This window comes from Salmo trutta, chromosome 27 (genome assembly GCF_901001165.1).
Source record: "Salmo trutta chromosome 27, fSalTru1.1, whole genome shotgun sequence".
Lineage (NCBI taxonomy): Eukaryota > Metazoa > Chordata > Actinopteri > Salmoniformes > Salmonidae > Salmo > Salmo trutta.
Window position 1 is genome coordinate 7,752,550 of NC_042983.1, and position 14,405 is coordinate 7,766,954.

Below are 14,405 nucleotides of genomic sequence, written 5' to 3' on the forward strand. Positions count from 1 at the left end.
GGGAAAAGTATGTGAACCCCTAGGCTAATGACTTCTCCAAAAGCTAATTGGAGTCAGGAGTCAGCTAACCTGGAGTACAATCATTGAAACGAGATTGGAGATTTTGGTTAGAGCTGCCTTGCCCTATAACAAACACTCACAAAATGTGAGTTTGCTATTCACAAGAAGCATTGCCTGATGTGAACCATGCCTCGAATAAAAGAGATCTCAGAAGACCTAAGATTAAGAATTGTTGACTTGCATAAAGCTGGAAAGGGTTACAAAAGTATCTCTGAAAGCCTTGATGTTCATCAGTCCACGGTAAGACAAATTGTCTATAAATGGAGAAAGTTCAGCACTGCAAACATTGCTGCACGTCAGAAGTTTGCAAAAGTGCACCTGAATGTTCCACAGCGCTACTGGCAAAATGTTCTGTGGACAGATGAAACTACAGTTTAGTTTTATGAAAGAAACACACAACTCTATGTGTGGAGAAAAAAAGGCACAGCACAGCACACCAACATCAAAACCTCATCCCAACTGTAAAGTATGGTGGAGGGAGCATCCTGGTTTGGTGCTGCTTTGCTGCCTCAGGGCCTGGACAGCTTGCAATCATCGAAGGAAAAATGAATTCCCAAGTTTAGCCTAACATTCTCCTGCAAAATGTCTTTATCTGTCTGCCAATTTGAAGCTCAACAGAAGTTGGGTGATGCAACAGGACAACAACCCAAAACACAGAAGTAAATCAACAACAGAATGGCTTCAACAGAAGAAAATACGCCTTCTGGAGTGGCCCAGTCAGAGTCCTGCCCTCAACCCGATTGAGATGCTGTAGCATGACCTCGAGAGAGCAGTTCACACCAGACATCCCAAGAATATTGCTGAACTGAAACAGTTTTGTAAAGAGGAATGGTCCAATATTCCTCCTGACCGTTGTGCAGGTCTGATCGGCAACTACAGAAAGGTTGAGGTTATTGCTGCCAAAGGAGGGTCAACCAGTTATTAAATCCAAGGGTTCACATACTTTTCCCACCCTGCACTGTGAATGTTTACACGGTGTGTTCAATAAAGACATAAAAACATAGTTGTTTCTGTGTTATTAGTTTAAGCAGACGGTGTTTGTCTATTCTTGTGACTTAGATGAAGATCAGATCACATTTTATGACCAATTCATGCAGAAATCCAGGTATTTCCAAAGGGTTCACATACTTTTTCTTGCCACACTATACTGCTTATGCCTATTAGATCTCCACAGATTGTGGAGAGGGCATGGGTCTAGAGTTCTGGGATCGGCATTGATTTAAGACAGTCTATAGTCCCAGTAACTTTCCCTGCTACGAACCCATATCTGTTTCAAGGGCCCCACTCACTAGTTTACTAGGTCCCACTACAATGGCTTATCATACCTCAGAAGGCTCTTTACAACCCAGAAAGTATTGAGCCAGTGGTGTTTTAGCGTCTTTTGGATTGTCACTCACCTTGAACGTGATAGTACAGGTAATGCTGATAAGATAGGAATGCAGAAGGAGTGGAACAGGTCATATGCAGGCTGTGTGTGGAGGGTATTTCCGCATGTGTGTGCGTGCCCGCACACTTGAATGAGTGCATACGTGCGTATGCTATCGTATGTGTGTGCGTTCCATCCTTCTCATTCACTCTCTGTCCTCCTGTATCTCTATAGGGTGGAGCTGGATTCCCATGTGAAGGACTGTGTTCAGAGTTACACCCAGCCCTGGCTGATGGTCAGCAGGAGGTAAGCTTCTTATGATGACACGTTCAGGGACTGCTTTCTGTCGTTTTCTTTCCTTCATGACTACTGACCTGTCAAATGCTTGATGTGTGTCTGCTAGTGATCATTAACCCTGGAGCGCTACTTGGTGTGCGGGCATTGGGACAATATGACTAAAGGCTGTGGAACAACAACTCAAGCCTACACGCCAGGTGGCCCGGTCTCCAGGACCAGGGTTGGTGACCACTGGTGCAGACGACACAGTGGAAACCTATGCAGTGGTTTTTACAGTGGGAAGCTACAGAATGCAGTGGTTTATACAGTGGAAACGTTATGCAGCGGTTTATACAGTGGGAACCTAGGCAGTGGAATCCTAGGCAGTGATTTATACAGTAGAAAACTATGCAGTGATTTATACAGTGGAAACATATGCAGTGGTTTATACAGTGGAAACGTATGCAGTGGTTTATACAGTGGAAACCTATGCAGTGTGGAAACCTATGCAGTGTGGAAACCTATGCAGTGTGGAAACCTATGAAGTGATTTATACAATAGAAAACTATGAAGTGATTTATACAATAGAAAACTATGCAGTGATTTATACAATAGAAAACTATGCAGTGATTTATACAATAGAAAACTATGCAGTGATTTATACAATAGAAACCTAGGCAGTAATTTATACAATAGAAAACTATGCAGTAATTTATACAATAGAAAACTATGCAGTGGTTTATACAGTGGAAACGTATGCAGTGGTTTATACAGTGGAAACCTATGAAGGGATTTATACAATAGAAAACTATGCAGGGATGTATACAGTGGAAAACTATGCAGTGGTTAATACAGTGGAAAACTATGCAGTGGTTTATACAGTGGAAACCTATGAAGGGATTTATACAATAGAAAACTATGCAGGGATGTATACAGTGGAAAACTATGCAGTGGTTAATACAGTGGAAAACTATGCAGTGGTTAATACAGTGGAAAACTATGCGGTGGTTTATACAGTGGAAACCTATGCGGTGGTTTATACAGTGGAAACCTATGCGGTGGTTTATACAGTGGAAACCTATGCGGTGGTTTATACAGTGGAAACCTATGCGGTGGTTTATACAGTGGAAACCTATGCGGTGGTTTATACAGTGGAAACCTATGCGGTGGTTTATACAGTAGAAACCTATGCAGTGGTTTCCTTGTCAGATGCAGCACCACAGGTGTCTTCGCCCCTGTCTGTCTCACAGGAAACGGAGAGATGTCTGAGAAACTGTGATTACACCTCTCTTCATCTTCACACACTGATTACAGCCAAGGCCTGCTAGTTTTATCTCACACACACACACACACACACACACACACACACACACCCACACACACACACACACTGCAGTTCTGTTTGTATGTCTGTAATCTGGTTTGTTTTCAATTAAAATGCCAGCGGTGTATCAGTAACCATGCTGTATCCGGGGTGGTGTGTGTGTGTGTGTGGGCAGGTGCCAGGGAGATGGTTGGAGTGCATATTCCGAGCGGGCAAGTCTACACAAAACTCTGCGGAAACAGATTTTTGAATCCGACGTCCAGCCAGAGAAACAAGAGACACGGGTAACCACACAATTTACACAAGAATGCATACACAACACCACGACAGATGACCCAAATAGGTTTTAACAAAACAAATCAGAGTTTGGGTCTGCAAGGAGCAGTTCTGTCAGTCCCATTGTCATCGGGAGACCAGAGTACATCCAGAGTTTACAGTAGTATCGCATGCAGCTCTCGGATACATTACGGATTGAAATAAACAGAGTAACATGATACCCTGGGTGCTGTATAACATGTTCATCATGAAACCCAAATTCTACAGTTGTTTCAATCTCCTGACTCCTCAGATCGATTGATATATATCGTTTTTTTGTTTTTGTTTTATGCAGTGGTTTATACAGTGGAAACCTATGCAGTGGTTTATACAGTGGAAACCTTTGCGGTGGTTTATACAGTGGAAACCTATGCGGTGGTTTATACAGTGGAAACCTTTGCGGTGGTTTATACAGTGGAAACCTATGCGGTGGTTTATACAGTGGAAACCTTTGCGGTGGTTTATACAGTGGAAACCTTTGCGGTGGTTTATACAGTGGAAACCTTTGCGGTGGTTTATACAGTGGAAACCTTTGCGGTGGTTTATACAGTGGAAACCTTTGCGGTGGTTTATACAGTGGAAACCTTTGCGGTGGTTTATACAGTGGAAACCTTTGCGGTGGTTTATACAGTGGAAACCTTTGCGGTGGTTTATACAGTGGAAACCTTTGCGGTGGTTTATACAGTGGAAACCTTTGCGGTGGTTTATACAGTGGAAACCTTTGCGGTGGTTTATACAGTGGAAACCTTTGCGGTGGTTTATACAGTGGAAACCTTTGCGGTGGTTTATACAGTGGAAACCTTTGCGGTGGTTTATACAGTGGAAACCTTTGCGGTGGTTTATACAGTGGAAACCTTTGCGGTGGTTTATACAGTGGAAACCTTTGCGGTGGTTTATACAGTGGAAACCTATGCGGTGGTTTATACAGTGGAAACCTATGCGGTGGTTTATACAGTGGAAACCTATGCGGTGGTTTATACAGTGGAAACCAATGCGGTGGTTTATACAGTGGAAACCAATGCGGTGGTTTATACAGTGGAAACCAATGCGGTGGTTTATACAGTGGAAACCAATGCGGTGGTTTATACAGTGGAAACCAATGCGGTGGTTTATACAGTGGAAACCAATGCGGTGGTTTATACAGTGGAAACCAATGCGGTGGTTTATACAGTGGAAACCAATGCGGTGGTTTATACAGTGGAAACCTATGCGGTGGTTTATACAGTGGAAACCTATGCGGTGGTTTATACAGTGGAAACCTATGCGGTGGTTTCCTTGTCAGATGCAGCACCACAGGTGTCCTCGCCCCTGTCTGTCTCACAGGAAACAGTTTCTCAGACATCTCTCTATGATTACACCTCTCTTCATCTTCACACACTGATTTAATGGTGAGGACAATCTAATCAGTGTGGAATGAAAGTGGAGAGGCTGAGGGAGAGAACAGAGGGGCGGGAGAGAACAGAGGGGCGGGAGAGAACATTTACATTTACATTTAAGTCATTTAGCAGACGCTCTTATCCAGAGCGACTTACAAATCACCTTAAGATATCCAGTGGAACAACCACTTTACAATAGTGCATCTAAATCTTTCGGGGGGGGGGGGTAGAAGGATTACTTTATCCTATCCCAGGTATTCCTTAAAGAGGTGGTGTTTCAGGTGTCTCCGGAAGGTGGTGATTGACTCCGCTGTCCTGGCGTCGTGAGGGAGCTTGTTCCACCATTGGGGTGCCAGAGAACAGAGGGGAGGGAGAGAACCGAGAGAACCGAGAGAAGGAGAGACAGGAGGGGTTGGGGAGCACAGCACTGAACACAGAAGTGTTTTGTCATTTCTATTACCTCTGTCCTGGCACCGTCTCCCTCATGTTAACCCAGCCTACCCTGCACCCAATGAGGTGTGAATATTCATGCAGTCCCCGTCTGTTTCCGAACAGCCCCAGTCAGCATCCAATTCTCTGTCCTGCCAAGTCCCCGGACAGCACCCAGCCAACCCCATGCTCCAGCCCCACCTCTCCCAGCCCCTAGTCCCAAGCTCAAAGCTCCAACCCCCTGACAGTCAAGTCCCAGCCCCAGCTAACCTCTGTCTCCAGCCTTAGCCAGCCCCCAGCTCTATTCAACAGTCCTTCCCCTAGCACCAGCCATCCTCAGTCAGCTCCCAGCACCAGCCAAGTTGTCTCCAGCCCCAGCTCCTCTCCCCAGCCCCATTCCCCAGGTATTGCCAAGCCCCAATCACCCAAACCAAAGGCCCCTTGTTCCAGCCGTGGGTTTCCCATCCGCTCCAGGCCAGAAAGAGGAGAAGAACAGGCCTATTGTAACTCAGCCTCTAATTGTCCCATGCTCCAACACTGCAGCACTCTGGGAATCATTAGCAATCCTGTGGGGTTGCCTGGAGCCCTGTGGCCCAGATTGGGGAAGCCTGGTTTGGATTGGGGCACTGTGAGGCAGTGGTCAGGGTGTGGAGGTTAGATGGAAGATGGATGGATGTTTCCTCTTATGTTTTAAAGGGTGAAATTCCTGGATTGTTGAAGACGAAAGATTTGAGTAAATATTTTGACCCAAATGAGGCAGATTTGCTGAAGGATGGCAACAGAGAGAATGAATGAAGGGTGCGGGTGCGCTGTGAGGGAGGGGGGTTGGCAGGTGGAGGGATGGTGTGGTTGGAAGTAGGACGTAGCCTGAAAAATCCAGAGCCGTCTTGTCATGTAGCTCAGTGGTAGAGTGATTCCATGTTTGCAATACCCCTGATTAACACTCGTCTCTCTGTGGTGGTAGGATGCACCCATTTGCTCCGAAGTTGCTGGGCTCCCCTGGAGTTGAACCCATTAGTCATGGATTCCATGAGGTTGCCTTGATTCTCTTGATGTTCACACACAGTTAGGAATCTATGGATGACGTCTTACCTCTCTGCTGCACTTGCATAGCAAGTTACCGGCCTAAGCGCTTGAAGAAATGCAATTATTTGGAAACACTTGCAATGTAGGCCTACATGAAATATACTTTTGTTTGGGAGAAGTAACATTATTTTGTTGGGAGAATTGAGTATTTTGGATGTTCTCTTTTCCATCCTCTTCCTACCTCCTCACTCCCTGTCCATTTCCTATCTTCTAATACCTGTCATTATTATTACAGGTGAAGTCCCCCTCCCTGGCGGTACTGAGTGATGACTCGGGCAGGACCCTGACCTCCTCTGACTTTGACCTCCGCTCTGGTCTGACCCCTGACCCCAGAGTGGACGGGCTACTGCGCTTCAGTAACCATGATGACCTGGACAGGTTCAACCTGGAAGCCCGGCAGGGGAACCGCCACGCAGACCTGTTCGCCTTGTACCCACCCACTGACGAGGTGAGAGAGGGACACGCGTGTGCGCGCACACACACAAACACTAGCGATGCGCGGGTTGACTCATAACCTGCAATCCCCGCGGTTACAGTCCCGAGTGGCGCAGCGGTCTAAGGCACTGCATCTCAGTGCTAAAGGTGTCACTACAGACCCTGGTTCGATTCCAGGCTGTATCACAACCGGCCGGGATTTGGAGTCCCATAAGGCGGCGCACAATTGGCCCAGCGTCGTCCGGGTTAGGGTTTGGCCGGGGTAGGCCGTAATTGTAAATAAGAATTTAGGGTTTAGGGTCATGAAGTATTGTGTGAATGAAGGGTGGGTGGCGGGTGGATTGAATAAAAAGAAAACAATACTATAAAAAGTCCATAAATGTATCATTCTTGTGAAATTGATATCTAAATGCTACATTGAGGTTTTTCTTTTCATTATTTTAGGCTTTCTGGCATTAGTGCATAAGCTTTATGGCATAACAGTGTAGGCCTACACGTGCCAAATAGCCTACGCCAGTCGCCAAACACTTTTGTTAACGTCATTCCACTGAGGAAAAAAGGACAATGTCGGAGTTCAATTCAATAGGAGAAAAGCTGTGAAATGCAGAGTTGAAAATAGAAGGGAGGGCCAGAAAAGTAGTGTTTTGGAAAGATTTGGTGAAGAGGATTATAGCAGAGGCGCTATACAAATTCGACAGTCACAAGACAGGGGATTTCAAATAGGCCTAAGGCACATAAAGGGAACTGTAGCCTACTGTTTAGATGGGTTAAATGGAAACTGGAATCTGGACATTGACTGTAGGTGTATAACCTCTCACATAGCCTTCATATTAACTCTTGCAGAATTAAGCATTTCTTGAAGTGAAATGATACTCCAAATGTAGAGATTTTTTGACTTGGGAACAGGAGTGAAAACAAAATAAAAAATTTATTCAGCATCTTGAGAGAATGTGAATGCGCAGTTACAGTATATACTGTCTGTAGAGGTGTATCATAAAGCTGATTAGTATTTCAACCACATAAAATATGAATCCAAGCCAAACTGAAATCTTATCAGAAACATGTTGGGTCATTTTTACAGCTTTCTATTTCCTTACAACCGGTCAAACTGATGTCATTTGAAAATTTTGCACAGAAAATCTGACCCATTTACATTTTTTTGTCATTGCATTTTCTCCCCGGTCCCTAAACTTCTTTGCTCTGAGGAAGAAGCATTAGATGACAGAGCACTTTACAGATGTCAACTAGGGTGAAGCATTTATGACATTCTGGTGAGCAAGGGCTTATTTAGTCTTCTAGGGCAACATATAATAACAGGAGAGAAGCTGCATGTATCTAATTATAGACAAGTTGACTAACCAATAGCCTACCAAAATGTCATAAATTCTAATAAGAATCATATGTAAATCGGGCAAAAATAAACCTGCTCCTCCCACTGTCAAAAAAATTGTTCCACCGTCTCTGACTGTAGCCTACAGCAAATATTCTATGTTAGCGGGTTAGTGTCGGTTGCGAGCCTCAGATTTGAACTTTATCACATATTGTCGGGTGGCTGTGGATGGGTTATTAGCAATTGCCGGCGGGTGCGGGTGAACAAACAGCTGACCCGTACATCACTAACGCACATACAGGAATACAGAGCATGCTTCTGCTTATGAGTGGCTAGATCCATGACATTCCTCTGGTATTCCAGGATGATGCAGTGGAGATCCGGCCTATTCCCGACTGTCCCAAAGAGCACATGGGAGACAGGATCCTCATCCGGTGCCAGGCCATCAGGTACAGGAATTACATGACTTATCACAGAAGGAAAAGAATTGTATGCTTCTAGCTAACTAGCTACCTGTATGTGAGAAACAACAGTGTGTCTGACTGGGTGTCAGAGAGAGAGAGAGAAGTGTAGCCCACAGAGAGTTTGTGTGAGATGAACACTGAGAGAGGACATTTAGCATGAATTTGTGTGCTGCTGCAGCTGTCAGACCATCATTTGTCTTGGAGAAGTCTAACCAGACCATTTCGTTTGGTCTGAACCATTGCCTTTAGTGTGGTAGCTGTGCGGTACAGTGGCTGTTGCATTTCCTCTAAACCAGGGGTGTTCAACTCCTACCCTGCGAGGTCCGGAGCCTGCTGGTTTTCTGTTCTACCTGATAATTAATTGCACCCACCTGATGTCCAAGGTCTAAATCAGTCCCTATTTAGAGGGGAACAATGAAAAAATGCAGGCCAACTGGCTTCGAGGTCCAGAGTTGAGTTTGAGGGCTCTAGACAATCACTTTCTGTGGAATACAGTCCCTCTCTCTCTTTCCCTCACTCATATTCTCACCCTCTCTTCCACATTCTTTCTGTGGGCTCGCCTCTTCTTGCTCTCTCTCACTTTTTCTGCATTCTCTCTCTCTCTCTCTCTCTCTCTCTCTCTCTCTCTCTCTCTCTCTCTCTCTCTCTCTCTCTCTCTCTCTCTCTCTCTCTCTCTCTCTCTCTCTCTCTCTCTCTCTCTTCAATTTATTGGCATGACGTAACAATGTACATATTGCCAAAGCTTACTTTGGATATTTACAATATAAATAAAAATGAGAATCAAAAATTGTCAACGGGACAACGGTAACAACAATAACCAACGGTCAATATAACCATACATTCAACAATAATCATACAGTAGAGGACATGTGCAGGTTTATTGGTCTGTCAGACACTGTCCCTCAACTTATGGCAGGCAGCAATGTAGTGCGCTGCCAACCCACTCTCTCTCTCTCTCTCCTTTTCTCTCTTTCTGCCTCTCCCACACCGTAAAACCGCTAAATATTTCAGCTAAGTTCTGCATCATCTCTAAGCAGTGTTTTGGCAGCAGCCTGTCCCAACTTTCAGCTTGACTCATCGCTCTCTAGATAGGCTTAGTGCTATGCTATGCTATGCTATGCTATGCTATGCTATGCTATGCTATGCTATGCTATGCTATGCTATGCAAGTACATGCGTCCACATTTCGTATCGCTGTTGCATCTGTTGATTATCCTGAGTTGATGAATAGAATAGAGTAGAGTACAATAGAATAGATTGATTTTAACAGGTGATGTCTGCTTGCTGGTCAACACACTGCTGCTATGAAATGACAGTCTGATACTCTTTCTCCCCGGTCCGCCATAGGTTTGAGATTGATATCGAGCCACTGTTTGCTACCCTGGCTCTGTACGACCTGAGAGAGAAGAAAAAGGTACAGTAGGTCTTTCCTTCTGATGTTTTGTGTTTTTTTTTGAGTGCTGTATTCTTTGGCCTGCTTATGAGGTCATCTCATGTCGTTGGAGGGTAATGCGTGCCGAGGACAAGACGTGCCATAGCAAAACGTCGGCCGGGCGCAGTAGACCACCTTCTTGGGTGTCGACGAACCGTGGCAATTCAACATGTAGAATTGTCGGGGAAATGAACAGAAAATGGCAGCCGATGTTCTGGTCAGAGGCAATAGGACTTGCTTTTCACTTTTCGTCAGCAACGGTGCATTTCGTCCTTTAGGTCGTCTTATGGCCAGTGTGTTATGGTTTGTGTTGGTGGTCAGTGAAGTGATGTATCAGTGGGATATCCAAGGCTTTAGCCACAGTCCGGAGGCCCTGGGACTGAGAGGCCTCGCCAGTAGAGCAAGCATAGCCGTGTTCATAGGAGTGAACCATCTAATTCACACTGTACTCTCCTATCCAAACACCGTTAGCCAAAGCTAGTAGCATGTGTGTTATGGACTTGCACAGCTGTATCTTTTTTTGGAGTGGAATTTGGATTTAAGGGCACCACGTGTCCCTCATTAGGATTTGAGCCACTGACCTCCATGGTCATCTGGCCACACTGCGTCCTGGTTGGGCAGTCTGTGAAAGTATTACTGTTTTTTTTTTGTACTGCCTTTCCCTTTATTATGCACCATGTCAACTGCATAGCGAGGGACTAGATACTGCTATTCTCCATAAGATCCATCGGGCACAATGTGTTATTGTGAAGGTTAACACAACATCCTCCTTATTGAATTCATTAGAGGAGGAGGCAGAAAGGCCTGACAAAGACACTATGTTGTAGGCCCATGAAGCATCCCTCTGTTATGGACCAGGATGACATACTGTCCAGCTTGTTTAACCAATTACAATTGATGTGACTCAATCTGGAAAAGAGGGGTTTGGTGACTGAGGTTCTCTCTCTTCTGTCGCTGTCTCTCACACTCTCTCTCTCTCTCGATCTGTCTCTCTCTGTAACGATCGTCGTAGAGAGGGGACCAAGATGCAGTGTGGCACGTGTTCATGATTTATTTATTTAAATCAAACAAACACTCGACCAAAAATAACAAAGGGAAACGAAAGCGCACAGTTCTGTCAGGTACAGAAACACAAAACAGAAAACAACTACCCACAAACACAGGTGGGAAAAGGCTGCCTAAGTATGGTTCCCAATCAGAGACAACGATAGACAGCTGCCTCTGATTGGAAACCATACCTGGCCAAAACATAGAAATATAATGACATAGAATGCCCACCCCACACCCTGACCTAACAAAATAGAGAAATAAACCGTCTCTCTCAGGTCAGGGCGTGACACTCTGTCTGTTTGTCTGTCTCTCTTTCTGTGTCTCTGTCTCTCTCTCTCTCTCTCTCTCTCTCTCTCTCTCTCTCTCTCTCTCTCTCTGTATTTATGTTTCTGTCCCTCTTTATTTCTCACATTCACCATTGCTTTTCTGTTGCTATGCAGTGAAATGCTATGTTTTAATGCTGTTTTGGTTTCACATCTGGGAAATATGCAGCAGATGTTGATATAATTCCCTTGAAACGTTCCTCTAATCCTGTCCTGCCCTGACTGACTGACTGAGAGGGTTACAGTACACCAGGGGTCCCCAACTAGATTCAGCCGCAGGACAATTTCTTTCTTGAGTGGATATCGGGGGTTGGGGGTTGGAACATAATTATGAATCATTTGTACTCTGCAAGAAGCCCAAACAGATATTACAGTATGTTTCACAAAAACATCATTTAAATCCTTGATTACATTGGTACATGATCAAATACTGTATGTCTCTCTATTTATGAGTGGAAATACTTTGGAAACGATATCCTAAATTGAAATCATTGTGAGCTCAATTTCTAGTGATTTTACAGTATTTTATGCCCCCCCCCCCCCCCAAAAAAAAGAAAAAATAAGACAATTGATTATTTACTTTTTTCTCAGAAAACTTTTGGGTGCCAAATAAAATGCCCCGTGGGCCGAATTTGGCCTGTGGGCCACCAGTTGACAATCCCCTGCAGTACACAGTAGGAACGGTTATTATAGCGACAATGGTTATGATTATTAGACCAACCACGGTGTGCGTATTGACTACAACAGCAATAGGATTATCATACCAAGCATGGTGCAGCCAGAGGATTGTGAGGTTAAGTGGAGGTTTATGCCAAATGTTTAGAACACAGCCAGGGATCCTCAGCTGTGCTGTGTCTCATCAAAATTAATATGACGTGCTGTGGAACTCTTGGCTTTTTAAATGTAATACACTTTGCATAGCTGTCACTATGGAGACGATGCGAAATGTTGAACTTTGAAGTGTTGACCCAAGTATCAGAGAGAGACGGACGGCAGTTTGTTGTAGCAGTCCTGCTATGAAATGTTAAAGACTGTTGTAGAAGACTAATAATGTGACATGTGGAATGAGGAGAAGTTGTAATGGACCTCACATGACTATCACAGAGTACAGGGTCTCCATAGGGTCATCCTTTTCTTAGGACACAGTCACAAAAGGAGGCGTAGAAACAGAGGCTCTTTGTCATTTTTGGCTTTCTTCAAAATGTTTTTTGGTCATTGCTAGGGCTAGCTGCGATTCAACCAAGAATTGTCTTTTGACATTGTGCTGGGAGACTTCATTAAGAAAAGATCGGGAAGTGGAGAATGAAAATAACCCTACCCCAATATAGCTGGTTTAGCGTTTTTGGAGTTAAGCTATATTGGGGTAAGGTTATTTTCTGTCTCCACTTCCCGATCTTCTCGCGGCAAAGTATGTCTCCCAGCACAATGTCAAAGACAATTCTTGGTTGAATCGCAGCTATGCTAGGACCAGTGTGCTATTGATGTGCTATTATACAGATGCAGTCAAATACACTGAACAAAAATATAAACACAACATGTAAAGTGTTGGTCCCATGTTTTATGAGCTGAAATAAAAGATCCCAGAAATGTTCCAAAAAGCTTATTTCTCTAAAAATGTGTGCACAAATTTGTTTACATCCCTGTAAGTGAGCATTTCTCCTTTGCCAAGATAATCCATCCACCAGACAGGTGTGGCATATCAAGAAGCTGATTAAATCGCATGAGCATTACACAGGTGCACCTTGTGCTGAGGGCAATTAAAGGCCACTCTAAAATGTAGAGTTTTGTCACTCAACACAATGCCACCGATGTCTCAAGTTTTGAGGGGGTGTGTAATTGGCATGCTGACTGCAGGAATCTCCACCAGAGCTGTTGCCAGAGAATTTAATGTTCATATCTCTACCATAAGCCACCTCCAGCCTCGTTTTTAAAAAATTTGGCTGTACGTCCAACTGGTCTCACAAACGCAGACCACGTCCATGGCGCCATGTGGGTGAGTGGTTTGCTGATGTCAACGTTGTGAACAGAGTGCCCCGTGGTGGCGGTGGGGTTATGGTATGGGCAGGCATAAGCTACAGACAACGAACACAATTGCATTTTATCAATGGCAATTTGAATGCACAGAAATAGCGTGACAAGATCCCGAGGCCCATTTTTTTTTTTAAGGTACAATATCGGTGACCAACAGATGCATATCTGTATTCCCAGTGAAATCCATAGGTTGGGGCCTAATTACGGTTTTCCTCATATGAACTGTAACTCAGTAAAGTCTTGGAAATTGTTGCATTTATATTTTTGTTTAGTAAATATTGGCAGACTTGCATAAAATAATTAAATAATACTTTTTTGGGGGGTGATTACACGTGTATTTGTTTGATTTACAACAGCACAGGACAAATAAGAAAAACAAAATAAAAACAAATGTAGATTTAAAGTCATAAATGGTCAGACAGTGCATTCTGGAAAGTATTCAGACCCCCTTATTTACATAAGTTTTCAGACCCTTTGCTGAGATCCTGTTTCCATTGATCATCCTTGAGATGTTTCTCCTTCTTGATTAGAGTCCACCTGTGCTAAATTCAATTGATTGGACATGATTTGGAAAGGCACACACTTGTCTATATATGGTGCCACAGTTGACAGTACATGTCAGAGCAAAAACCAAGCCATGAGGTCGAAGGAATTGTCCTTAGGGCTTTGAGACAGGATTGTGTCGAGGCACAGATCTGGGGAAGGGTACCAAAAAAATGTCTGCAGCATTGAAGGTCCCCAAGAACACAGTGACCTCCTTCATTCTTAAATGGAGGAAGTTTGGAACCACCAAAACTCTTCCTAGAGCTGGCCGCCCGGCCAAACTGAGCAATCGGGTGAGAAGGGCCTTTGTCAGAGAGGTGACCAAGAACCTGATGGTAACTCTGACAGCGCTCCAGAGTTTGCCAAAAGGCACCTAAAGGACTCTCAGACCATAAGAAACAAGATTCTCTGGTCTGATGAAACCAAGATTGAACGCTTTGGCCTGAATGCCAAGCGTCACATCTGGAGGAAACCTGGCACCATCCCTACGGGGAAGCATGGCGGTAGCAGCATCATGCTGTGGGGATGTTTTTCAGCAGCAGGGACTGGGAGACTAGTCGGGAAAG

The 14,405-nt window shown here is 44.4% G+C and overlaps 1 protein-coding gene across 2 annotated transcripts in view; it reads left to right on the plus strand.

Moving 5' to 3' along the window:
- Positions 1 to 14,405, plus strand: part of dock8 (dedicator of cytokinesis 8) — an 82,373-nt gene that overhangs the window by 25,022 nt on the left and 42,946 nt on the right. For both annotated transcript variants that reach the window (XM_029716508.1, XM_029716507.1), the window contains exons 4-8: positions 1,661 to 1,732; positions 3,202 to 3,310; positions 6,468 to 6,680; positions 8,361 to 8,446; positions 9,808 to 9,874. In XM_029716508.1, coding sequence (XP_029572368.1) covers positions 1,661 to 1,732; positions 3,202 to 3,310; positions 6,468 to 6,680; positions 8,361 to 8,446; positions 9,808 to 9,874 — 547 coding nt within the window. The remainder of the gene's footprint in view (positions 1 to 1,660; positions 1,733 to 3,201; positions 3,311 to 6,467; positions 6,681 to 8,360; positions 8,447 to 9,807; positions 9,875 to 14,405) is intronic.